Consider the following 27,092-nt stretch of genomic DNA (forward strand, 5'->3'; position numbering starts at 1 on the left):
TTCTGGGATTCTGTGACTCTGAGCTGAGGCACAGTCATGGACAGCTGGAAAAACAGACTCTGCTGTTGCCTAAACACCACCTGCACCGGGGCAAAGGATCCTCACACTTGTGTCCTTCAAAGCAAAACCAACACCCTGGTCACAAATGTTTTCCCTTGGGCTGGAGGCCCCTAGTTCAGCCCATCTGGGCCTGGCTCTGCTCTGGGACACGTGGCCTTCTCCTGCTTGTACCCCCCAGAAAAGCCTGCTTCCATCACAGGCAGCCCTGGAGCCTTTGCCCGGAGCGCTTGTGGTGACGCAAAGTTACCCTTTACAAAATCCCTACAAACAAATCCCTCTCGCAGACACATCTTTTCCACGAAGAGCTGCCAGTGAAAACCAGGGAGTTTTGCTCCTAACCCAGAGGCACTGGCGTTGCTTGTGTCATCCTGGATTTTCAGTGACCTTTCCCCACGCTCTGGGTGGTGGAACCACATCCAAGGCAGTGGCTGAGCAGTGCCCGGGGGTGGCCGTGGTGCCACGGAGCCCAAGGAGCCACCTGCTGTGGCACTGCCAGCAAAGGCATGGCCTGGCTGGGAAGCACCCCAGTGTCCCCATCCATCCCCTCTAGGACACACAGCCACCACGGGTCCACGCTGATTTTCCTGCTGAGGAGGAGCCAGAAGGGAAGGGCAGGGGCAGACATCAAATCTTGGCTCTCAAACAATAGCTATTGTGTATTTTTATTTCTGTCCTAAAAAAAAAAAAACAAGTGATTTTGGTGTGTCCTAAAAGTTGCAGTTACTTAAATGCCAGGATTTTTGTGGAATCATAAAAGGGTTTGGGTTGGAAGGGACCCAAAGACTGTCTTGTTCCATGGGTAGGGCCATCTTTCATTATGCCAGATTTGTGCCAGCCCCACTGAACACTTCCAGGGCTGGGCAGTCGATATCCAGAGAAGATGGACACAACACTTTAATATTACAGTGTTCACATCTGTAGAGGCAAATAAATCTAAATCTTGTGATGTCCTGAGACAGTGTGAGAGCAGTCAGGGCTGCCTGGGGGATCCCCTGGAGGGGCTGGGACTGGGATCACTGGGGTGGGACACAGACCCTGGGCTGGGGCTGGGGTCCCAGGAGGGGGTCCCAGGTGGGGCCAGCCAGGGACATCCATGTCCTGGCAAAACCAACCCCAGCACAAACTGTTTTGAGAGCTCCAGGTCATTTCAGTGAAGCAGTCAAATGAATCAAATCTGATTGCTTCTTTCTTTGCCTAATTAGACAACAGGGAGATTTATGGAATAATTGAGCCAACTCAATGTAGCTGTAATTTGACATCTAATTAATCAATGTCCCGCTCCTTCACAGGTGCAATATAAACCCTTCCTAAGTGCTGCAGGCATGTCTGTGTTGTTTCTGTGTAAAAAAGCCCAATCAAACCCCATTTCTTGTTTCCTCCTGCCAGGAGAAACAGCAGAAGCTGCAGGAATTCTGTCGTTGCCCCCAAACAGCAGAAGTGACCTTGTTGGGTGGTGCCATCCCACAGGTCCCACGGGATGCAGGCTGCTGCAGGCACAGCTGCCTCCTGATGCTGCTGAAAGTTTGGGAAGCTCTTCTCACCAAAATACTCCTGGCTGCCAACTGGGTGCTGGAGGTGTGTCAGTGGGGAGGCAGGGGTTGTGTTCCTGCAGCTGGCCAAGCCTGGGCAGTGCAGGAAGCTGTAGAGGTGCCACCAGGACACGCAGGGATCCAAGGAAAATCCTGGCCCTATTAGAGTTAATAGGAGTTTTGCATTTGACCTCAGCAAGGTCAAGGATTTTACCCAAGGAATATTAGTCATCAGCATCAGGATGAATTAGAGGACTTGTCAACAAGAAGCAGGCAAGGTTAGTCCCATGGGTGGCTGAGCTCGGAATTGGAATGGCTGGAAAAATAATGTCCAGCTTATTCCATTTATCCCCGTGCTGCAAGCGAGGCCTGTGTGCAACACCTCAGCATTCCTCGCCTGCTCTGTTCCATCCCATCAGACACGCTGGGGAACGCTTTGTTTGGGATGGAGGGGGTAGAATTTCCTTGGGAAGCTTCCCAGAGCTGGGCTCAGCTGTCACAAAGCAGCCCTGGGAAGGCAGTGCACAGCCTATGGTTCCCATTTCCAGGAAATCCCATCCAGCCCGAGTCCCAGTGGCAGCAGGGTCCATCCCAGCAGATTCCCTGGGGGCTGCAGGCAGCTGGAAGCCAGAGCTGCTCCCACCCTGCCAGGGGACAGCTGCCCCCGTGCTCTGTCCCCCCAGTGTGAGGGGAGGTGACAAAGCCCGAGGTGTGAGCCAGCCCTTCCTTGCCAGAGCCCTGGGTCGTTCCCAGCTGAGCCCAGTTGGTTTTGGGTGTTCCTGAGGCCACACACTCGCCCAGACTGGAATCCCTGAAGGATGCACGGGATGTGGCACTGGAGTCACTGGGGACATCAGCTCTTTCAGGAAAACGTGGATTACTGTCCTTGCAGAAACCCGCTCATGGAAGTGGGAGCCAATATTTTGCAGGATTTGTTTCCTAGAGAAGCAAAGCTGATCTGTGAAACTTGGAGGGTTTGGAAATTGCTCACGTTCAGGAATGAGCAGGGCCGGATTTTGGGTTGGTTTAGGTTAAACCCTAAAGCTGGGTCTGTGCCCCCAGTGTGTGGAAGGGACTGGGGGTGCTGGTTTGGACTGGGAGCTCTCTTCCGTGGCACAGTCCTGGAGCTGTGGGCCCTGAGGAGGTTGTTTGCATCCAGCCCTTTTTCCAGGATGTGCCCAAGGAGCCTCAATGAGCTCTCAATGCTCATTGCCAAGGACCAGGATGGTTCCTGCAAGGACGAGCAAAACAACAGAGAAAATACTGCACAATCAGAGCTACCAGTTCCTAGTGGATATTTAAATCCAAAATGTTTTGGATGCTTAAATCCAAAGTGGTTCAGATATTTAAATCCAAAATGTTTTGGATGCTTAAATCCAAAGTGGTTCAGATATTTAAATCCAAAATGTTTTGGATGCTTAAATCCAAAGTGGTTCAGATATTTAAATCCAAAATGTTTTGGATACTTAAATCCAAAGTGGCTTGGATATTTAAATCCAAAATGTTTTGGATACTTAAATCCAAAGTGGCTTGGATATTTAAATCCAAAATGTTTTGAATATTTAAATCCAAACTGTTCTGATACATGTTATTTGAAAAAGAACCAACAAAATCTATTTATACATTTTCTTGAGAAGTTCCCTGCTCTCATTCTACACTGCATTGATGATCTCTGTGTTTCTCCTTTTCGGAGGGTGACTGGAAGAAGCTGCCAGCTGAATTTCTGTTTTATTTTCCTCCAAGTTTTAACTGAAGTCAGGAGAAGTGTGGCTGGGCTCCCTCTTTGAGGGAATTATTTCCTGGCACGGCAGCCGGGGTGGGTGTGACTCCAGAGCAGTGCATTCCATACTGCTCCCATCAGGCTGAGGTTGAAAGGAAGGCTGTGAGTGCCTGGTGACAAGCCTGGGGACAGCAGGTGACACAGAGCTGGGCTGGTCCCACACACGAGGTGCAGCACATTGGTGACACCACGACATCAGTGACATTGTTCAGAGGTGGCAGGCTGAGGCTTGGCTCCAGCACAGAATCTCTGGTGTGTAAAAGTTGTTTTTGATGGCCAACTCAGTTATCAGTGAACTCAGGGTGAATTGCAGGATGCAATTCTGGAACTCAAGGTGATAAATTCCAAGTTCTCACCTGTGAATTGACTTCATTCCCCACACACTCAGTGGTTTGTCCTGAGGGCAAGGTGAGGATTTGTTGGTCCAGGTGTTGAAGATTAAATGGGCGAAATCTCCTTTCCTCACCTCCCAGACCTCCTGTGGGAATCTCCCATCATGTGTCCATCCTCACCCTTGCCCTGCTGCTGTTCCATGCTGGGCTTCCATACCTTCTGTGACTAAATTTAGCTTTAACAAGGTTCTTCTGATCACTTTGCCACATTCCAGGATCTGACACTCATCCCCACGTTGTAGTTGATACAAGGATTTTCAGGAATCTGAACATTTCACGTCTTTCCCAAGAGCATTGGGAAGTCTGCAGCCAGTTTTGAGTATTTTTGGTTTTGCTCCCTGTGCTGAGCCCACTGTGGCCTCACCATCTTCCTGCAAGTCCCCTGGAGCACCACTGGAGCACCACTGTCCCCTGGGCCACCACAATGGGAAGTGATTAAAAATTATGGGGAAAAAAGCCAGGCAGGGGAACGCAGAGATCCCCAGAAGTGCAGACTGCCCAAGAGGAGAAAGCAAACAGCCTTTTCAGTTCAGCCTGATTTCCCTTTCCCTGCCTGTGGCAGTTCCTTGCTCCAAGGTCCAGGGTTTCTCCCCAGAGGTTTGAGGGTGTTTGGATGGATCAGGCTGAGAACCCCTCTGTGCAGCTGCCAGTCCCGTGAGGCTCAGGCACTCCCGTGCTGCCAGAAATTAATTTCTCCTCCTTCTAGTTTGGGCAAATCCTCATTCCCAAACCCTGGAACCTCACCTGTCAGGATAACAAACGACAGAGCTCTGGCAGCCAGGGAGACAAACGCCAGGAACACTCAGTGCTTGTGAGGGACCAGGCTCCAAGGACAAACATTTGCATTCCCAGCTTTGAGCCACAAACCTGTGCAGCAACCACAGCAAGGGAGCAGGAAGCAAACCACCCTGGCAGATCCCTCAGGTCCCTCTGCCTCCCTCCACTCCCTTTCCATCCTCCTCCTCCTCCTCATGCAGACTGGGTAAGGCCAGGAGCATCCCTGCTCCAGCCCTGCATCCACTGAGTGGAAGGTACAGGAAAAAGCCATTTTTCCCTCATTTTTCCACATTTCCGGCAACATTTCTTTTGCCAAAGATACATTTTGCTAGGTTGGAAAATATCAAATTTTATTTCTACTCAGCCTTGAATGATCTCTGAGCTCATTTCATCACTTGCAGATTTTTCATTCTTTTTTTGCCCCCCCTCTTTTCCTTTCAGTCTCTTCTACAGTACTTTCTCCACTTTGGAATCATTTGAAAGTAACAAAGAAAATCAAACAAACTGGGAATTTTCCAGATTTGCAGAAATTTTGAAAAGTTACAGAATGGAGAAGAGAATTAAAAAACAAAATAGGAAAATTTAAAAATTACATTCAGTTACAAAGTAGAGCAAAAGCAGGAAAAAAAGAGGGAAAAATCAAACCAGTTCAATATTTAAAATTATTTTCCAGCCATACAAGATCTTTCAATTTCCCAATTTAAACCTGAAAGCAGCAGCGGCACAGACACATATAAACAATAAAAGGGTAAAGTCCACTGGGATTAAATAAGGAAAATTAACTTTTTACATCGAGTTGATTGAGGAAAGCAGAAAGTCCTCACTGCTGGCATTCTCTTGGCAGTGTCAGAGACCTGGTGCACCTCAGGGTTGGGTTTCTAACCACATTCCCTGGCTGTCGGGACATCAGGCTGAAGAAAAAGCCCCGGATTTCCCCAGGGAACGTGGCAGCTGCTGCTCGGGGCAGTGGCACTGGAGGTGCCATGGTCCCTCTGGCTCTGCAGGCAGCTCTCCCTGCTCCCCGTGCCTGCCCCACAGCGTCCGGGGTGGCCACTCGGGCAGGGTTTGGTGGCCCCAGGGCTACAGGTAGGTGGTGGCCTCGCAGCTCTGGCGCTCGCGGGCCTGCGCCACGGCCACGTTGAGGCACTGCAGCCACTGCTCGGCCTTCTTCTCGTCCTTGGCCTTGAGCACGTAGGTCCTGCTGTCCGTGAAGATCTCGAAGGCCCGGGGCAGGCTCCGGTCCCGCCGCTTCTTGGCCACCGCTTTGACGCTCTGCACCTTGCTCAGCTCGATGGGGCACTCGTCGGGGTCGTCCTTCTGGAGCGCAGGGGACAGGGCAGGGCTCACCCAGTGAGCAACCAGCCCCGGCCTCACCAACTGCTGAGGGCTCTTGGCACTGTCCCAGGCCAGCTTGGACAGGCCCTGGCACACTGGGAGGTGTCCCTGCCATGGCAGGGGTGGCACTGGGGGAGCTTTAAGGTCCCTTCCAGCCCAAACCACTCTGGGATTCTATGAACTCGTCCTTCTGTGTGGAGATGTTCCCAGGTGTCACCAGCTGCTGCTGCCACACCTTGTGCCTGCCCTGTCCCTGGAAGTGTCCAAGGCCACGGGGCTTGGAGCAGCCTGGGCTAGTGGAAGGTGTCCCTGCCATGGAGGGGGATGGAATGAGATGGTTTTGTGTCCCCTGAAAATTGGGAACCCAGCAGTGACAGCGCCTGGGCAGCACTCTGGCTCCCCTTGCTGTCCCCTGCCGTGCACTCTGTGAGTGGGAAAACCACCACGGGCAAAGCTGAGGGGTGAAAGGCTCTGGGAAAACCACCACAGGCAAAGCTGAGGGGTGAAAGGCTCTGGGAATACCAGAGCAGGCAAAGCTGAGGGGTGAAAGCCCCTGGGAATTCCAGAGCCAGGAAAGCTGAGGGCTGAAAGGCTCTGGGAATACCAGAACCAGGAAAGCTGAGGGGTGAAATGCTCTGGGAATACCAGAACTGGGAAAGCTGAGGGCTGAAAGGCTCTGGGAATACCAGAACAGGCAAAGCTGAGGGGTGAAAGGCTCTGGGAAAACCACCATGGGCAAAGCTGAGGGGTGAAAGGCTCTGGGAAAACCACCACAGGCAAAGCTGAGGGGTGAAAGGCTCTGGGAATACCAGAGCAGGCAAAGCTGAGGGGTGAAAGCCCCTGGGAATTCCAGAGCCAGGAAAGCTGAGGGCTGAAAGGCTCTGGGAATACCAGAACCAGGAAAGCTGAGGGGTGAAATGCTCTGGGAATACCAGAACTGGGAAAGCTGAGGGGTGAAATGCTCTGGGAATACCAGAACTGGGAAAGCTGAGGGCTGAAAGGCTCTGGGAATACCAGAACAGGCAAAGCTGAGGGGTGAAAGGCTCTGGGAAAACCACCATGGGCAAAGCTGAGGGGTGAAAGGCTCTGGGAAAACCACCATGGGCAAAGCTGAGGGGTGAAAGGCTCTGGGAATACCAGGACAGGCAAAGCTGAGGGGTGAAAGGCTCTGGGAATACCAGGACAGGCAAAGCTGAGGGGTGAAAGGCTCTGGGAATACCAGCACAGGCAAAGCTGAGGGGTGAAATGCTCTGGGAATACCAGAACCAGGAAAGCTGAGGGGTGAAAGCCCCTGGGAATTCCAGAACCAGGAAAGCTGAGGGGTGAAATGCTCTGGGAATACCAGAACAGGCAAAGCTGAGGGCTGAAAGGCTCTGGGAATACCAGAACAGGCAAAGCTGAGGGGTGAAAGGCTCTGGGAATACCAGAACCAGGAAAGCTGAGGGGTGAAAGCCCCTGGGAATTCCAGAACCAGGAAAGCTGAGGGGTGAAATGCTCTGGGAATACCAGAACAGGCAAAGCTGAGGGCTGAAAGGCTCTGGGAATACCAGAACAGGCAAAGCTGAGGGGTGAAAGGCTCTGGGAATACCAGAACCAGGAAAGCTGAGGGGTGAAAGCCCCTGGGAATACCAGAACTGGGAAAGCTGAGGGGTGAAAGCCCCTGGGAATTCCAGAGCCAGGAAAGCTGAGGGGTGAAAGCCCCTGGGAATTCCAGAGCCAGGAAAGCTGAGGGCTGCAAGCCCCGGAGCCGCGGGCCGGAGGGGAGGAGCGCGGGGCCGCCCGTGACTCACGGCTTTGTCCTTGCGGAACAGCAGCTGGTTGCCAGCCAGGGTGAAGTAACGCGTTTTCCACCTCTTGATGAACTTCCAGCGGACCTGCTTCTCCTTCAGCTTGCCCTCGATCAGGGGCTGCCCGTCCTGGTTCATGCCTGAGGAGGGGAGCACAGCCAGGGTTAGTGCTGCCCTCCCTTCCCCAGCTGAAGGCTCGTGCCGTGCTGCAGGAAGGTTGTTCTGCCTTCCTCCTCCTCCCAGCCTCCAGCACTCAGCTCTCACTTCACACAGCTCAGCCCTCAGCCGTGTCCTGCTGGGGAGGCTGAGCAGATGGAGCTGACAGCTCACACCCCTCTTCCATCTCTTCTCCTACTCCCTCAGCCATCCCAAACTCCTCTCCACCACTGCACCTCTCAGCTGCTCCTCAGCCCTGCAGTGCCCATTTCTGGCCTTGGGCACTGCCAGGGATCCAGGGGCAGCCACAACTGCTCTGGGCACCCTGTGCCAGGGCCTGCCCACCCTCCCAGCCAGGAATTCCTTCCCAGGATCCCACCTAACCCTGCTCTCTGGCAGTTTAAAGCCCTGATGTCTCCTAGGGGTCTCTTTTTCCTTTCTCTTCTGTCTTTCCATCGATGGCTGGGACGTGAAGGACCAGTCAGAGCGGAGGGCAGTGCAGGCACAGGCAGTCTGAGCAGGGATATTTTTGGATGGGATGTTTGCCTTGGAGCCCATCCCAGCATCTGTCAGAGGGGCAGTGATCCCTGGCTGGCCGCTCTCCCAGGCCCCACGTCCCTCCGGCACCGCTTTTCCTTGAAAGCCTTCGCTTCCCTCAGTGGCTCCTGAGCTGCCCAGGGTGCCCAAGTGCCACCCAAGGGAGTGCCAAAGGCTTTATGGCTTTCTGGGCACCCAGCCCCCGTCTGGAAGAGGGCAAACCAACGCCAAGACAAGGCATCAGCTGTAGATAAAGGATGTGTCCTTCCCCCAGCGCTGTTTTCCTTGGCAGCGAGGCTGGCGGGGGGTGCAGTGTGGACTCGTGCAATTTCCTCAGGAAAGACCATAAATATTTCTGTCTCTGCAGGCAGGGAGCGCTTGGAAGGAGACGGATGAATGAAAAGGGGGTTGGCAGAGGCTCAGTGCCGGGGGGAACTGCAGCTGTGATTGCCACAGCAGGAGCAGGCCGTGCTCTGCTCCACGCAGCCACTCCAGCCCCGACTCCACAGCTCTTCTGGATATTTTTGTGCCAGCACCGATCACAGCACCCAGCCTGGCATGGGACAGGGTAAAGCAGAGGGTTGCTTCTCCCTGTATAAATATTGTCACTGCAAAAGGGGATACATTTCCCAGGAGGCTGGTTTGGGGCTGCACCCTTTCCCCACACACTCTTTAGTGAGACAGAACCATGCTTTAGTGTCCCCTGTACTAAAAACTTGGCAATTTTGTTAAATATTGTTCCCTGCCTGGCTCCTGGTTCCACAGGAACACCTTCAATCCCATTCCAGAGCCGTAGGAACATGCTTCAACCAAACGAAGAGGGGTAAAGCACAAAAGGCTCAGGGACCAGATGATACTGAGATAGTTTGTGGTCAGAAGCACAACATGAGAAGGGAAGTGAATGTGCAATTTTGGCCTAAAGTGAATTTTTATAGCCAACATCTTTCAAACCCAGGATCTGCTAAGAAATGTTGATATCTTTTTAAGGAGCCAGTGGCTTTAGGCAATTCTACCAGAGGACTTCTCCTGTGTATCCACAAGGAAGCCCAGGGGAGTTCTGGTGGCAGCTTCCAAAGTGGCTGTAATGAATCCGATGCCAGCGTGTCTGAGGGGCTGATTAGGAGAGAGAGATTCAAGCAAGATAAGAATAGAGCTCTTTTCCAATGTTTTTCTAAGTCCTTCTGCTTATTTTCCTTGCGGTTGACTTCACAGAATCCCAGAATATCTCAGCTGGAAGAGATCTCGAGGGGTCTCTCCTCCAGCTCCAAGCAAGGTCACCCACAGGGTCAGACTGGGCTGCTCATGGATTTATCCATGTGGGACCTGAAAAATCTCCACAACATCTCTGGGCAAGCTGTGCCAGTGCTTGATATCCTCATGGTGGGAAAGCTTTCACTCACAGGGAACAATTCCTGTCCAGCATCCCCTCTAAATCTCTCCCCTTTCAGTCTGAAAAGGTCCAAAGGTCTCGAAATACCTCTTTTTTCTTAAATCATCTTAATATAGACACACTGACTCCAGTTTAACCCTGAGTAGCTCCCGCTGATGTGTCTGTTGGAATTTCTACTTTCCATCTTGTTTTCTGTGCAGAACTACAGCACATCCAGCTCTAAGTAGTTTGGGTACTGAATAAAAAGTTAAAAACCCTCCAAACTCTTCCAAGATGAACTCGAGACAGATAAAACCCAAAGCTTTAAATCTTGAATTTGATGAAACATAAAATCCTCCACAAGAATTCATGAATGATCTCAGTGATAATAAACCCCTATGAACTTGAAAGAATGGAATGTGTGGCAGATAAATGCAATTAACCTCGGGGAATATGGATTCACTCTCTTCCATTAATCACCACATTGGGTTTTGCTGAAAACCTGGATTGCTGGATGCCACTTTTTATGATTTTCCAGTGAGGATTAGAGCTGGGCTCCTTCATTTCTCTGGATAGCTGGCACTGCAGGAGGGGGATAAATGTATTCCCAAGTTAAGGTGGTGTTGGCTTTCCCAGGGAATTGCAGTTTTCCAGAGGAATTCCCAAACACCCTCAGTTTTTTCCCAATCCCAAATCCCTGCCTATGGCTCCTCTGCAGCCCCCAGGGATCCCTGCCTGTCTTTGTGAGCTTCCAGAGGGGGGAAGGAGCTGGAATTCCCTCAATTCCCTCGCCGGCTCTCTGGTGGTTTTGCGGAATGTTTTGTGCAAGAGCTCGTGGAGCCAAACTCGCAGTCCAGGGGGTTGTGTTGGAATGAGGCTCCCAGCAGCCAGCTTGTCCCAACAGGAGGAATCCTGGTGTTTTCCAGCACTCCAGGTGCCTGGTGGCTGTGCTGGAATGGAACACAGGACGCTGTGAGCTGGTGTTCCTCCCCTGAGCCCAGGGCAGATCAGCAGGGTTTGTGGGAATGCTGCTCCTCAGTGGCAGGAAAAGCCAATCCAGGGTGATTTAAGAGCACTTCTGGAAAAGTGTGGTTGTACAAGACATGCTTTGGCACCAGAAGCGTGCATGAGAAGGAGCCGAACTTTCTCCAGTTGTCACTGTGGCTGCATCAACCACTTCGCCTCAGCTTAACTGGTTCTTTCCACACAGGATCAGCTTCCAGCCCCAAAATGCCTCCCAGCTACAGCCAAGCAGGAATTACAGACACATGGAATGGTTTGGGCTGAAAAGGATCTTAAATATCATCTCACCCCACCCCTGCCACGGCAGGAACACCTTCCACTGCCCCAGGCTGCTCCAAGCCCAATGTCCAGCCTGGCCTTGGACATTTCCAGGGATCCAGGGTCAGCCACAGCTGCTCTGGGAATTCCATCCCAAGGCAAGGCCAGGGCTTTAAGGCAGTGTTGGCCCAAGTCTGGAGGATAAATGGCATCTTGCAATGTGGCATCCAAAAAATGCAACAAAACCCCACATGAAGCAAAGCCAGCAGACCATAATAGAAAACAATTTTGCCTCTGAATTCCTTCTTCAACAGGAATTCGGTTGCTAAACAGAATTGCTGAGAGGAAGAAGTTGCTTTCTTGCCTCTCAAAAGTATTTCAGATTTCAAAGGGTCTTTCACACTCTGGAATGAAAATAAGAGATGTTTCACAGCCTTTAAATTCCTCACCAATCCAAGGAGATCTCCAAATCATTCCTTGTGTCAGATCCTACAAACCCAGAGAGACCCTGCAGGGTCTCTCACTCTGCCACGACCCTTCCCAGCTGCCACAGCTCTGCAGCACCAATACAAAGGTGGAGTTGTCTTACAAAAATTCTTTTAAACTGAGACAAAGAGAGCAAGGCTGGACTGGTTAAATGTCTTCAGAAATTCAGACCGAAGTTGCTTCATTAAGCTTTGATATTTTAAGCAAGAGTCTCGTTTTCCTCATCGCTCAACATCCCTGACATGATGGGGAAACCACACTGAGAGCTCTGTGGAGATGAAGTTTTAACTCAGAGCAGGGTTTCTTTCCTGGCCCTGGAGTCCCACGGGAGCTGGGGAAGGAGAAGATGCTCAAACATCCATGGAGTGAGCAGAGGCAGCCTGGCCTGCAGCAGCAGCTGGGCTCTCCTGCAAGACTTCCTAAATTCGGGGTTGATGCAGTCTGAAGAGACACTAACTGTTAGAATAAATCTCTGAAACAGCCAATTATTCAAACTCTTGGCCAAAATAGTCCAAATTCTTGGCCAGGATTGGTCAGACTTTTACAGAGTGGCAGAAAGCATCTGAGAACACGATTCCTCTGTCTGTCAGGGCACTGATCTGGCACTGCTGGCTGCCAGAGAGCTTCAAAAGCAGAGCACCAGGAGGTTATAGCTGAGGAAAAGGCTGGTTTTTCCCATTTTCCACTCACCCTCTTTTCCAATACAGCTGAGGTATTATGCCTTTATAAGACTTAATCACATGTCCCTAAGGAGATGTGCACTATGGAGCAAATTCTATTAAAGCAAATAATTCTGAGAGTGAAGAAAGCAGGAACCAGGTGTTGTTTCCGTGCCAACATGACTTGTGGCACCTGGGTGGGCTCCAGAGGAGCTGGGATGTGGTCCAGGAGATGCAATCCTGCATCTGGACATTGGAGGATGGGTGCAGAGCCCTCCCACTCCCCAGGGCTCACTGATGCTCCAGATTTGGGGTTGTGCCCCTCTAAGCACACACCAAATCAGGTTTGGGCCTGACTCCCTCACCAAAGATGAGTTTAATGGAGAATTCTAATTAAAATATCCACTGGAAAGTTTGGTTTCCCCTTTCCCCACCACGGCCAGACACCCAGCACGACCAGAGAGCTTCACCCCACGCACTGCAGCCCCCCAGTGACAGAGGCAGGACCCCTCTGTACCTGTTGCCTTCTCAGGGTTGTTGCACATGAAGCACTGCCAGGCTCCTGCCTCCTCGCTGTAGCCAAATAAATCAAAGAACCTCACTTCCTCCAGGTGCATCTGAACGTTCTCCAGGTCCTGGGAGGGAAGGAGAGAAACCAAACTCATGAGGTGAAGAAGCACCAGAACCCCAAATCCAGAGGGACACAGGGGGTCCTTTCCATGTCTCCTGCAGAGGGACAAGGGGCCAGGGCAGAGCTGGGCACTGAGCTGGGCACTGAGCTGGGCTGGGCACTGAGCTGGGCACTGAGCTGGGCACTGAGCTGGGCACTGAGCTGGGCAGGAGTGGTCTCTCTCTCCACCAGCAGTAGCAGCTGATCCATGAATTATGGACTGGGAACAGCCTGGGATTTGTTTTTCCTCTTCCATGCTGCTGTCAGCAGCCTGGCCCAGCACCTTTCCCAACAGCTGAACCACCTTGGAACACGAGAGTGATGAGGACAGGCTGAGGGAGCTGGAAAGGGGCTCAGCCTGGAGAAAAGAGGGATCAGGGGGGATCTTCTGGCTCTGCACAACTCCCTGACAGGAGGGGACAGCTGTGGGGGTCGGGCTCTTCTTCCAAGGAATAAATGACAGGACAAGGGGAAATGGCTCCCAGTTCTGCCAGGGGAGGCTCAGATTGGATACTGGGAAAATTTCTTCATGGAAGGGCCTGCCCAGGGCAGTGGTGGAGTCACAGGAGGGATTTAAAAGCTGTGTGGATGTGGCACCTGGGGACATGGGGCAGTGGTGGCCTTGGCAGTGCTGGGGAAGGGTTGGACTCAGTGGTCTGAGAGCTTTTCCAGCTGAAAACATTCCATGGTTTGGTTCCCCAGCCCCTTCTCGGGGGTGTTTCAGTGCCCCAAGAGGCTCCATGGTGCCACTCTGCAGTGCTGGGCACTCCCTGCTGTCCCTGCAGCCCCACCAGAGCCAGGGCAGTGGGACTGCATCCACAAAGGAACACCTGGCCTGCTCAAAGGGACAGACAGAACACTGCAGCCCTGGGCACAAAAAGACAGAGGATACTCACTGTGAGTAACTAATGCCACTGCATAGTCCAGTGATTTACACCCTGTGATTTCATTTAAAACCAGCCTCTGACCTCACACCTACACAAACATGGGGTTTGTTTAGCAACAAAGTCCCTCACTGCCAACACCCAGGGCACTGCCAGCCCCTAGAAACCTGCCCAGTATTGGTGTGGGGTCACAGAGCTGCAGCAGCATCCTGCAGCCCAAGGAAAACAGGGATTGACACAGGGTGGGAAAACCCCGTGTCCCTGCCAGGGCTCTCAGCCCATCACACTGCACGGGCTGGGAAGGGATGCAGGATTCCAGCCTTGCCAGGCAAGCTGGAGTGAAGGAGAGGGAGCAGAGCGTGGCCAGTGCCTTGTCCTGCCCCCAGCTCTTGCTGTGGCACCTTGTGGGGACACAAGAGGGGCAGAACAATGGCACTGCAGCCCATGGGCTGGGCAGGACATGACAGCACACAGGCACAAAGCTGCACAGAAAGCCTGGGAGCTTCCCCACCCCGTGAAAAAATCTGGTGGTGGCTGCCATGAGGCAACTCCAGCCTGAAAGAGAGCAAATCCCACTGAAATATCAGTGCAGAAATCTGCCTGCTCCACTCTCCACTCCAGCACGCTTGAAATAACCTGCAAGGAGCCACTTATTTCAGGAGGGGAAGCCTGGGGAAAGCCTAATTGGAGAGGAGAGATTTATCTCATCCCTGTGCTCCATCACCCTGAAAAGCTCAGAGAGCCCCTTGTCCCTTCCTTCTGCCATGTGAACCAAAAGGAGAGGGGAGAACAGAGCGACCCACGGCCCAAAAATGTTAATTCTGCTCTTGCAGGGCTGAGCAACAAAGGGATCCCCAAGGGCATCACATGGGGCCAGGAAAGCAGTAAAGCAGTCACCATCCCAGGGCTGCCACGGGGGAGGTGGCACAGAGGAGCCAGGACAGCTCAGCCAGCTCCCCTGTGCTGGGCACACACAGGGCTTTGATAAGGAGCTCTGGAGAGCCCAGGGAACCTGGGAGGATCCACATCTGGAAGTGCTTTGCTCCTGGCACATCTCGAGCCGTGCTGAATGAACAAATAAATGTTTTCTGTGGCATGGAGAGGCTGCCCAGTGGAACACAGCGAGCTCTGTGTGAGCCAGGCCCTCAGTGCAGCTCCAGGGATCACCACAGCTGAAGGCATTTCTCAGAATTCAGTCTGGAGTGAAGCACTGATGTCATACATTGCTCTCCAGGTTTGAAAAATGCTTTAGAATCCATATTGGAAAAAATTTATCACCTTCCACTGTCCCAGGTTGCTCCAAGCCCCATCCAGGCTGGCCTTGGGCACTGCCAGGGATCCAGGGGCAGCCACAGCTGCTCTGGGCACCCTGTGCCAGGGCCTGCCCACCCTCCCAGCCAGGAATTCCTTCCCAATACCCCATCCCACCCTGAAAAAGCATTTCAGACTCTGCTAGAACACAATGCATAGAACTTAGTCTCAAATATGGCAGACAATGTTGATGCTGCCTTTGCATCAACACACTTCGAGCCACTGAAAATGAAAAGTGCTGTACTTAATGAAGCAACCACAGCCCCAGAATTTTGCTTCCTGGACTACTGGCAGAGGAATAACACCAACAAATACAATAATTTTGTCCAATAATTCACAATGTCTGAAGTCCTATTAGCAGGGAGAAGAACTTCTGAGATGACAAATTGCAATTATGACAGAAGCTGAGGAAACTAAGGACTAGGTCATGCAGTGAATGTTCCAGGCAGATTTTTTGGAATTGCAAAAGCTAAAGAAAACCTTCTTTATGGCAGTCCTAGTCCTCATTCCCAGAAAACAGAATGGAAATTGCACTGGAGGCAAACTTGGGCTCTTAGTAGTAAACAAAACCAGAACAAACTCTGGTTCTGTGTCAATAAACAAAACCAAACCAGAAAGTGAATCCAGCAGCAAAGAGCAGAGCGCAGGGGTGACCCTGCAGTGTCACAGCAGCTCAGAGGGCTCCAGCTGTCCCTCTGCCCTCAGCCTCCAGGGCTGCTCCCTGCTCCAGTCCCTGCTGGATCCCTGAGCCTGCAGAGACCAGGATCTCCCTCCCAGCTCTGCTGCTGTGGGAACTCCAAGGTGCTGGAACCCTGGATGCTGAGAATTCCAGACTTTCAGTGCTGCCAGGCACTGACCCCCAGGAGAACACTGCATTGACCTGAGGCTGTGGAGAAGCTTCCAAAATGGAATGACAGAATTGGGATTGTGGGTGTGGAGTTTGAACAGAAATGTGTAATATCACAGGCTGGAAAACTCAGAGTTTAAGGGTTTAGAATATGGTAATATATATAAAGCAAGATGGAGGTTTTAGGGTGGAGGCTGGTTCTTCTCCTTCTCCTTCTTCTCCAAGGGTTTGGGTGGTTTTGGATAAAAGAGTCCCCATTGTGGGCACGGGTGGTTGGTTACTGGGTTAAAAGTGAAAATAATTCAGGTGTCATTTCTTAACTGGACAGTTTATCCTTAAAAGGCCTTGCAGAGAGAGACAGGGCTCCATTTTTAGTTTGTCGGAGTAAAGTGCTGCAGAACTCAGGGTTTGTGAGACTGTGACATGGATAAGAACTGGTAAACACCTGAGTCCCAACAAGAAATACCATCTCACACATTTAATCCCCACCCTGGAAAGAAAGAAACCAGGAGTCCACCCCGAGGTACTGCCATGGAGTGGGGGAAGCTCCCCAGAGAGGCTGGGACGTGCAGGCTGAGTGTGCCTGGTGCCCACATCCAGCTCTGCCCTGAGCTCTGCCTTCCCCCAAACCCTTCACACTGCACCAGCTCTGACTCTGGAGGAGTGGAGCTGGCCAGGGGCTCGAGTTAAGCCCGTGCTGAGCAGCAAAGCTGCTCTAAAGCCTCTGGATGAGCCAGGCCTGGATTCAACAGCAGCTCAAATCCTTAGCACAGCTCCTCTGTGTGTGAGTAAAACTGGCCCCAAAGCTGCTCTCAGATGTGGGGGTCCTCCACTCCTCTGAGCCCCAGCAAGAGTTCCCACTTCTTCACCACATTATCCTGGGAGTTCAGAAGGTGTTCCTAACAAAACTCTGGTTTTAAATTAGCCATAATCTTGGTAATTTAATTCTATTCCACCAGACATCTTCATGCCCACAGAATTCTGAGAAAGAGTGTTTTAAAATCATGTTTGACAACTCATTTCATCCAACTGAGCTGGATGGAGATGCTCAGGAATAAACAGATATTTGTTTTCCAATCCCACAGTGGCCTTTTCCAAGCAGCTGATTAATAGCTTGGAAAGAGCATTCACTGAAATCCTGGAGACAGAAGAGAGCTTTGGGCTGCAATCCCTTCAGCTGATGGGGGTAACTAGTGGCACATGTGCAGACAAATAACTCCATAACATCCAGGGATGTGTTTAGTTGGGTGAACTTCCAAGGGCTGCCCAACACCCCACAGCAGCAGCTGAGCTGAGTCTAGAGCTCCAGACTGTGAGCAGGAACAAACCCACAGTGCAGCATCCCTGCTTCTGATGCTGTGGGTCAGTTCAGTGGAGGGGTGGAGAACCAGCCTGGGCACCTTTCAAAGCACAGCACTAAACACCCCTGAACAGAGCAAAGGTTCCAAAGTGCAGGGCCAAGTCCTTCTGCTCTTTCAATCTGTGAGGAAAGTAACCCCTTACCTTCTGGTGTGGGAAGGTGGACTGGATCATGGCAGTCTCAAAGCTGTGCGTCCCCTTGAGCTGTGTCTTCTCCCACAGGGCCTTGAGGACTTGCACAGAGTGGCTTTGTATGGACAAAGGTTCTGCAAACAGGCTCTGCAGAAAAGGTTGGGAATGATTTCAGGTGTTTTTTTCACTCAGGTGTTACCAAAGAGCATCTTGTCCTCACAGTGGGACAGCCAGGAGGACAGCCAGGGTGAGCCCAGCTCTCCCCAGGGAGTTCTGATGGATCAGTGGGCTCACAACTGGATACAACATCAAACATCTCATTTCCTCTGGGCTTTTGGAAGTTTATTGCACATCCCACATCTCTGAGGTCTGTGGCTCACTGAGGATTCCCCTTCAATGGCCACTACACGACCTGGTTCCCTACTGAAATGTGAATTTATCACCAGTCAGCAGCACTGGCCTCTGTGAATCACACAGAGACCTGGGGGAGCTGCATCCCCCTGGGAAAACCTGGCATTTCCAGCCAGAGGGAGGAGGTGCCTCACACCCTTGCAGGGTTGTGTGAGTTTGTTTGGAGCTCCTCCAGGTCTCAGTCCTTGAGCAGCACGAGCAGAGTTTGTGAATGCACTGGACAGAGAGCGGGATGAAACACAGGAGGGAGAACTCCCCAGGACATTCTCAGCACAGACTGCAGGAGGTTTCAGCTCCTGGGCACCCACAGGACAGGATGACACCTTGCTGGGTAGGTGCTGTCCCCTCCAGAGCTCCCTGAGCCAAAGGACACTGAGGCTCCAACCTTGCAGCACCATGAGTGACCCTGGCACTCCAGCAGCCCCAAGCTCTGTTCATCACTGCTCACGCAGGCAGTGGCACGGCAGCACTGGGGCTCAGAACATTTGTGCCTCTCCTCTATCTCCTCCATGATCTTTTAATTAAAGAATGCATTTACATGCAGGAGCCAAGATAAGAGTGCACGACAAATCTGATTTTCCATACTGCAAATACTTGATTTCACAATATGGGCAATGTCCTTCAAATGTGGGATTCCTGGATGGACTTTCTGTCTCCTCTGTCTGAGCAAACTCACCCAGCCTAATCCTGCTGTCCTGCACTAATAGTTTCCCAATTTCTATCCAAGAGTTTTGAAACACAGTAGAACTCTCCATTATTATTTTTTGAATTAACTGACCAGTGTTCTTGAAAAGTATTTATTTCTAGGAAAATACACAGGGCAGAGTGTTTCAGGCTGTTCCATCCACAGCATCCCTCACTGTGTTACATTTTGGATAAATCCTGGCTGTTCCCAAGGCTGCCTTAGGATGGGATGAACTGCAGTGAAAGGCTCTGTGTGTGTTAAGAAACTGAACATTGTATTTCAGCTCAAAGCCCACCTGTTTCATCTTGAAGTGTGAATGCAGGGTTCTCTCTTAGTTTCACACTATTTGTAACCTGTTAGGAAATTCCACACATGTCCAAGCACTGGGCTGTTCTTGGAAACAAAATTAAATGCAGGAAAATCACTTGAAGGGTGGTCGAACAGCACTGAGCAGATTTACAAAGTCTGCTCAGTCCAAACCTCTGCAGTAAAACCCCAGTGGGTTCTGCCCCTCCAACCTCCTCCTGCAGCCTTGGGGTTGGTGCTGCTCCCCTAAAATCCACTGCCAACTCCTGGCTGCTTCCAAGGCACCTGGGCCTTGCTGGAAGTTTTGCCTGAATAAGAACAATATGCTTTGGTCCCACTTTTTTTATCCTCAGACTTTGTAATCTCCCCAGCCACTTTGAATTTGGGGTGTTTAACAGAAATATAAAAACTTATAAAGTACAAAGTAAGTTCAGCCCAGTGGAAGGAGTTCCTGAGGGATCACAAGGGTCACAAATGGCCACAATGAATTAGAGGTGCATGTAATGAGTTTAACCATGAAACACTCTTGTCCAAGTGGCACATGAGCAGCCCTGAGGTGGCCCTGCTGGGTGTGGCCCTCACCTGCTGGAACAGGAACATGATGTGGATCCAGAGAGGAGGCTGCTGGCTCACCAGGATGAAACTGGATTTGCTGTACAGGCAGTAGTGGCCCTTCAGGGGACAGCTGAAGAACAGCTTTGCCACACAGCTTTGAACAGTATCTGCAAAGACATACATGGCATGCTAAAATCAGCTAGAAAGCAGAGAGGAAACTCAGTGCCCGTGCTGGGGTGCCAGAGCCACGTGGGAAAACGTTCCACTGAGGATTTGGGGCACTCCTGCAGTCAGCAGGGCACTGATGTGTCTGCACCCTTAAAGAAGGAGAGAAATTCAGTGTTCAGTGCTTCAGATCTTACCCAGTAACCCTTTACTGCCAAATGCAGGAGGGGCAGCACAGCCCAGCCAGGCTGTTCATAGTCCTTGTGCTTTCTGATGCATTTGGGATATCAGACCACCAGGTCCATCCAAACTGTGTATCCCTTATCCTATTTACAAAGTTTGTTGGAAAACCCCTGCCCTAGCAGGCCCCAGCCAGGTGGGGCTGACACCTGTGGGATCCCTGCTGAGGTGATGGTTTGAACTGGAAATGGAGCCCTTGAGATGCACAACTCTGCTTTTGCTAAATACTGTAGATCATGGAATGGTTTGGGCTGGAAGGACCTCAAAGCCCACCCAGTGCCAGCCCTGCCATGGCAGGGACACCTTCCACTGTCCCAGGTGCTCCAAGCCCTGTCCAGCCTGGCCTTGGGCACTGCCAGGGATCCAGGGGCAGCCACAGCTGCTCTGGGAATTCCAGCCCAACCCCTGCCCACCCTCCCAGCCAGGAATTCCTTCCCAAAATCCCATCCATCCCTGCCCTCTGGCAGTGGGAAGCCATTTCCTCAGCAAACCCCAACATTTTTGACTGAGGACAATAAAATGGTTTCCCCTTGCCAGCTTCTGGAGGTTTGCTCCCAGCCTCACAGCCTCCTGGCCTCCCTGTAGCATTTCTGGCAGGTTCCAACATCCCACTTTTGGATTTTCTGCATTTTCAGTGACAATCTGGCCACTGACACTTTGCTCTGGCAACGCATTCTTTTGTACCTCTGGTAAACTCATTCCTCACATGTCAAACCTTTACATGAAATACTGAACTTATTACATTTCCCTCCTATGCATTCACAACTTGATTAGCTGGAAAATGTTAAAACCAAGCATTTCAAGCCCGTCTGTTGTGGACACACAGGCTGCCTCTGCTCTCAGCCTCTCCTTGTCAGGAGATCCAGAAGCCATCTCTGCTTACTCATGTTTTCTCCAAAGTCACAACTCATTTTTCCAGTTAGGAGATTTTCTTTGAGCATTTTCTTCCTTCCCTCTTCTCCCCACGGTGACTCACCAGGACAGCAAGAGGCTGAGTCACATCCCTGCACGGCTGGCCCATGAGCAACACACCCCAGCAGGGAAAAACAGGGCATAGATCCACTTCTCTTGGATTATGGCATAAAATGCACACACGTGGATTACTGGCTGTGGGGAAAACTTGAGTTTCATTACCCAAACCTGCCAGTTCTCACCCAAACCTGCCAGTGCTCGTGTCCACTGTAACAGAGGAGTTTGGGAAGCCAAAGGGGTTAATTAGAGCCATCCTGGATCCTGGGGCACATGAAAGCACACAGTGACATTTCCAAGGAGGCTGCTGACAGATGCTCTTCCAAACTGCAGACCCCTCACAGATGCTGAAATAACCTTCACTCATGCACTCAAGCAGAAACCAGGCTTGGCCTTGGGCCATGTGTGTGAAAAGTGGATGTTTCAAGATGGGAAATGACTCTTAGCTAAAAGTGACCCCAAAATGAAGAGGAGCAGGCAGCTTGTCCTTCCTCTTCCCTGGAACACAGCCATCACTCTCCCAGTTACACACACATGGACTGACAAAAAGCCTGGGAGCAGAAGGGGCAGGGCTGCAGCCCCTGCTGAGAAAAGGCACCCAGGTGGGATCTGTTTGATGGGCTGGGAAGGACATTCCTGAATACTGCAGATAAAAAATGGCCAAGGGTCTGTGGAGAAGCTCCTGAGAAAGTGCTTAGCAAGGTTTTGCTGGTGACACTGAGGAGCACACGGGGGCTGAGGACACGTGCCAAAATCAACGGCAGCTCCAGAGCAGAGCCCTGGCTGGCTGAGCACAAAGTTCCTGGAAAACTGCAGCACTCATTTGTCACTACCACTGCAGAAAGCTCCTTCCCAGACGATCTCCCAGGCTCTGGCATGAGCTGAGCAGCTCCTCAGGGCTGCTCTGCTCTCTTTGATGTGCTGGGTTTGGCACTGGCTGAGCTGCAGCCCACGTTTGCTACGTGCAGCTTTCAGCAGCTCCTGATGAACCACCAGGTTCCACCTCAGACAGGGAATATCAGTTACTCCAGGGTCAGCAGAGTCATGGAATCATGGAGTGGCTTGGGTTGGAAGGGATTTTAAATATCATCCCATTCCACTCCCTGCCATGGCAGGGACACCTCCCACTGTCCCAGGTGCTCCCAGCCCTGTCCAACCTGGCCTTGGGCACTGCCAGGGATCCAGGGGCAGCCACAGCTGCTCTGGGCACCTGTGCCAGGGCCTGCCCACCCTCCCAGCCAGGAATTCCTTCCCAGGATCCCACCTGACCCTGCCCTCTGGCAGTTTAAGACAATTTTCTCCTATCCTTTCATTATCTGCCAGGTTCTTCTCCTTCCTCAGCCTCAGCAGGAGAGTCCAAGTACCACAAGAAAAGGATTTGAAAACATGAGAACACATGAAGAGCACCACAAGACACAAACCCACCCCACAGAGTCACCAAATGCCCCAGGAGGCTCATCAAGACCCCAAGGAAATGTTCCTCAGCCAAGGAACATTTCTCAGCCCAGCTCTTGGCCCATCTCTGCCTTCCAGCAAGGGAATAAGCAACAACTCCTTTCTCCTACAGGAAACAAGGGAATATATGTTGCAGTTTTAAAGTTCACAACCGAGTGGTTGTGCCTGGGGAAAAGGAACAGAATATAAGCAGGAGAATGTCAGCAGAGCTGTTCATTGTTACCTATTCCAGTTTCACATGCTGGGCTGAACCAGGAGGGCACAGAGTCACTGGCTCTGGGAACAATTAATGTGTTATTTGATTTACATTGTGATCTTTTACTATTAAATGAAATCTGTTAATAGGAGTAAAAGTATGCTCATAAATTTCCTAAACAGAATCAAACCCATGCAGAAACATGGAACCAATAAGGAATGGATGCAACTTTTAAAATTTTGGGTCTAAGCTTTTTCAGCTTCCTCAGTTTCCTTTGCCTGACCTCTTCAGTTTGGGTTACAAAAAGTATGCAAACAATAAATACATTTATAGGAGGAGAGGGCAATTTTTAAAGCAAGCAACTTCAAGAAGTGCTGCTTTATATTGTTTTCAACACCACCAACTGTGTGTGCAGGGCATAACTCAGTCCCAAGGTGTGAGTTACACCAACACTATTGGAGAAGGCAGGGCTGTAATGGGGGTGGACACCAACAACGAGGCACTCAGCACAGACTCCACATCCAAGGGGCAAATCCAGGAGCTCAGGAACCATAAAATCATCCCAGAATCACAGACTGGGTTGGAAGGGCCTCAAAGCTCCTCCTGTTCTACCCCCGCTTCCTTCCCCTAGACCAGGTTGCTCCAAGCCCCATCCAAGTCCAAGCCCTCTGGTTGATGCCACCACTCACAGGAGTGTCCCAGCTGCCAGGTGAAGCCCACCTGGAGAGCAGCCTGCTCCCAGGGCAGGTGTGAGGTCCCAGGATGTGCCACACGTGTGTGAGGGCAGCCAGGGGAGAGCTGGTGGCACTGCCAACACTGCCTGTGGCGCTGGGAATTTCTCCTTGGTCTGACAACGTGGATCACCAGGAGCACAATGGCCATTGTGAGCAGTGGCACTGCCATCCTGAGTGGGGGCACCGCCATCCCCAGCAGTGGCACTGCCATCCTAAGCTCTGGTACTGCCATCCTTATTGGTGGCACTGCCATCCTGACTGGTGGCACCACTATCCTGAGCAGTGGCACCACTATCCTGAGCTCTGGCACTGCCATCCTGAGCTCTGGCACCACCATCCTGAGCTCTGGCACTGCCATCTTGACTGGCGGCACCACCATCCCCAGCAGTGGCACTGCCATCCCCAGCAGTGGCACTGCCATCCTGAACAGTGGCACTGCCATCCTGACTGGTGGCACTGCCATCCTCAGCAGTGGCACCGCCATCCCTAGCAGTGACACCGCCATCCCAGCAGTGGCACTGCCATCCTGACCTCTGGCACTGCCATCCCCAGCAGTGGCACTGCCATCCTGACCTCTGGCACTGCCATCCCCAGCAGTGGCACCGCCATCCCCAGCAGTGGCACTTCCATCCCCAGCAGTGGCACTGCCATCCTGAACGCTGGCACTGCCATCCTGAGCGGTGACACTGCCATCCTGACTGGTGGCACCACCATCCTGAGCGGTGGCACCACCATCCCCAGCAGTGGCACCGCCATCCCCAGCAGTGGCACTGCCATCCTGACCTCTGGCACTGCCATCCCCCTGCCTCCCTGACCCCCGGGGCGTTTGGAATGCCAGTCCTGCCAGCTGGAATGCCAGCTCATGCTTGCAGGGCAGCGCTGCTCCCGGGGAATGCTCTCCTGAGCCTGCCCAGCTCCGAGATCCCCCTGCAGGACCCATCTGTTCCCAATCAGGGCCTGCCTGATGGAATGCTGGAATCCATCAGGCCGGAGCAGGGCTGAGCACTGCAGGGGGGCAATGAGCTTCTCCATCCACGCCGTCATCTGGTCCCCATTACCCCTCAGCACCACATAAAACACAATAACAACCACACTGGGGGCCAGCACGCTGCAACCTGCTCCCCCTTCCTCTGCCAGGAATGCCAGGGAATGCTCCTGGATGGATTTCCTGGATGGCACCAGCAGCCAGCAGGGACTGCTGCAAAATGGTTCCAATGTTTTTTCCTTGGGTGTCTCTGAACTGGCCTCAGTGAGCGACGGGGAAATGATTCCGTGGTCTCCCAGGGCTCTGTCCTTGCAAAAGGAGGCTGGAGGTGGCAAATCCTCCAGCCTCCTTGACACACAGACATTATCAGATGCTTTCCTTCCAGCAGCTCACTCCACATTCACAGCTCTGAGCATTAATGGTGGCTTTTTCATCCAAATCACCTAAAAATCGAGCGGAACACAAGGGCCTGTCCTTGCTGTAACCAAATCCAGCAGCTGTGCAGGCTCCTGTCTGGGAATCAGCTGCACCCAGCCCTTCCCAAGGGCAGGACACCCAGGGCCATGGCTCCGAGGCACCGTCCTGCCAGGGGTGGGAAACAAGGAGAGCAGGTCAGAAATCCTGATCAGAAATCCCCACCAGGAGAATACAGCATCCCAACCCATCCCAAAAAATATGGGCTGAGGAAAATGCTGCTGAACTCCGTGACAGCTGAAGAGCCTGACAGATATGGTGGCTTGTTGTTTTTCTCTTCTTTTGAGGAAAAGATCCCCAGGATTAAGAGGCTTTAAGTGACGAACATGACGTAAAAAAAAAATGCCTCAAATTGCATCAGGTATGTCAGAGATGTGGGTCAGAGCACAAGGCTTCAAGCTAAGCAGGAACTGAACCAATAAACGGATTTTTGTGGGTTTGGGTTCCTTCTTTCTGCCTCAGCTCAGATCCCCTCTCTGACTGCAGTGTAATTCCAAAAAAATTCCCTTATGCACACGAGTCTGGTGTTGCAGCTTGTCTGCTCTGTGAAACACCCCCAGCTTAGCCCTTTTCTTTAGGATAAAACCTTCTGGCCAAGAGCCCAGTGCTAGCCCTGCTCCTGCTGTAGGATCATCACCCAATTCACAGCTCTCCCCTGCCCAAGGCACAGCCAGCCAAAAATAGTAAATATGAAACAACAGGGCTGACATGGCAATTTTTCAAGGTCTGTATGAGGCATCTTCAAACTGTCACAGACAGTTCATGGATGCACCCTGACACTTCTCAACCTGCAGCCCTTCCCAGCTGTAAAATCTGACACTCCAGTTAATATTGCACCCATTTGGACACGGAATAGAAATTGAATGAGCTTAGAAGTCAACAAGGAGCCTGCAAATCACACCCTGTAAAGCAAAAATACTCCGTGAGGGGTAAGACCCACACAGCAAACATCTGACTCAAGAGCAAAGAAAGCCAATTTGCAAATCACAGACAATTTAGCGGAGCAGAGGCGCCTATTTTGTGTGTTTTGAACTTGCCTCTGACAACTTCATGGCGTGTTCTCCAGCACCTGGATCGGGGCAGGCACTCTGTTAATCCTCCCAGGCACTCGTGATGCTGCAAATCTCTCTTCCAGGCTGCAGAAGCCATTTCTCTCCACATGGAGGTCTCTGATTTTCCTCACACTCCTGCAGCCACTCTCACCCTTTATCCTCCAAGCTGAGGCTCCAATTAATGCAGGCAGTCCCAGAATGGTGTGGGCTGGAAGGGACCTTAGAGCCCCTCCAGCTCCTGGGCAGGGACACCTTCCCCTGTGTCATTAGTGCCCAGATCTGAGGGTCCTACAGGAAAATTGGGATATTCCCAAGGTTCTGTCCTCACCAGCACACTCCCTTCTGGAGGAGCCCCCAGTCTGGGGTTAAGAATGAGGAATTCACCCCATTCCCAGCCAGGCTGCCCCAGGTCAGACACCACCAGCAGCAGAAATGCCAGCAGGGGTGGAACTCTGGTCAAGAGAGCAGAATTTGGCCCATCACCCCCTTGGAAATTCTTCTAAATTCGTCTTTATTAACACCCTGCTGACCCCCCAGAGCTGCCACTGGAAATGCCAGGAAAGGCCTGAGCAGGGAAAGGAAAGGTTGGGAAATGTGCACTCTTGCATCACATTTTACCAGGATTTCCTTCAAATACTCTGTCATGAGGGGCTGCTCTGCAGTTCTTATCTTTTCATATCTTCCATGTCTTACACATTAAATTTCCAGTTCAGACTCCCACACAGACAACAGAAAATCAGCCAACTATATTTATTAATGTTTTCAAATCTTGTTTTTTTTTTTTTTTTCTGCTAAACACGTTGGTGAAATGTAAAACACGCCTTTGAGTGGGCCCTGTTAGAGTTTGGGGATCTCTGAAGTGCAATAACTGCAGGTTTTTGGAGAGCTTTATGCAATATCTGGAATATTAACAGAGCTGTCCCCTGTGGAATGAGCAGGGCTGTGTTTCTTCAACAGATTTAGAATGAGTCCCATAAATCTCTGCTCTGCACATGTGTCCCTGCTCAAGGAATTTCCCTAGGAATGCTAGTTGAGGATTTTCAGGAAATTACAATAGTTTGAATGAATTTAGAAATAGTCGCATGCCTAGGATGTATCATAAGAGGTATTGCAGAAAGGAAACTGAGAAATACATTAAAAAAGATTCAATATATGGGATTTCATTAATGTGGGGTCAGAGCACTCAGCACTTCAAAAGCCACGTTGTTCACTCTCATGCTTTCACTGGAATTTTATGCAACACAAGTTTTATCCTTAATTCTACCAAATAACTATTTCAACTACTAAACCTGGAACTGAAGGTATTTAGGAAATTCTTCAAAAGCATAAGCTTTTAAAATATATATGTAGAGAGAATTATATCCCTTTTATGAGTGGAAACTGCTTTTCTACTTCTTCACCACTGAGAAAGGAAAGAAATAAATCTTTTATCAACTTCAGTTGATGCTTGTTGGAGCTGAAGTGATGCTGTATTAGAAGGTGATGCTTGAAGTGACTGGAAATTTAATTTATTA

The 27,092-nt window shown here is 51.3% G+C and overlaps 1 protein-coding gene across 3 annotated transcripts in view; it reads right to left on the minus strand.

Annotated features, from left to right (window-relative positions):
* Positions 1–4,876: 4,876 nt before the first annotated feature.
* The window catches only part of VEPH1 (ventricular zone expressed PH domain containing 1), a 52,669-nt gene continuing 30,453 nt past the window's right edge, over positions 4,877–27,092 (minus strand). Inside the window, exons 9-13 of one of the 3 annotated variants that reach the window (XM_053986483.1) lie at positions 19,336–19,475; positions 17,364–17,498; positions 12,666–12,783; positions 7,664–7,800; positions 4,877–5,855 (exon numbers count right to left, since the gene is read on the minus strand). In XM_053986483.1, coding sequence (XP_053842458.1) covers positions 5,619–5,855; positions 7,664–7,800; positions 12,666–12,783; positions 17,364–17,498; positions 19,336–19,475 — 767 coding nt within the window. In that variant the 3' untranslated portion in view covers positions 4,877–5,618. Of the gene's footprint in view, positions 5,856–7,663; positions 7,801–12,665; positions 12,789–17,362; positions 17,499–19,335; positions 19,476–27,092 lie in introns of all 3 variants that reach the window. The other 2 variants (XM_053986484.1, XM_053986486.1) reach the window with 2 other exon arrangements.

Source organism: Vidua macroura, chromosome 10 (genome assembly GCF_024509145.1).
Source record: "Vidua macroura isolate BioBank_ID:100142 chromosome 10, ASM2450914v1, whole genome shotgun sequence".
Taxonomy (NCBI): domain Eukaryota; kingdom Metazoa; phylum Chordata; class Aves; order Passeriformes; family Viduidae; genus Vidua; species Vidua macroura.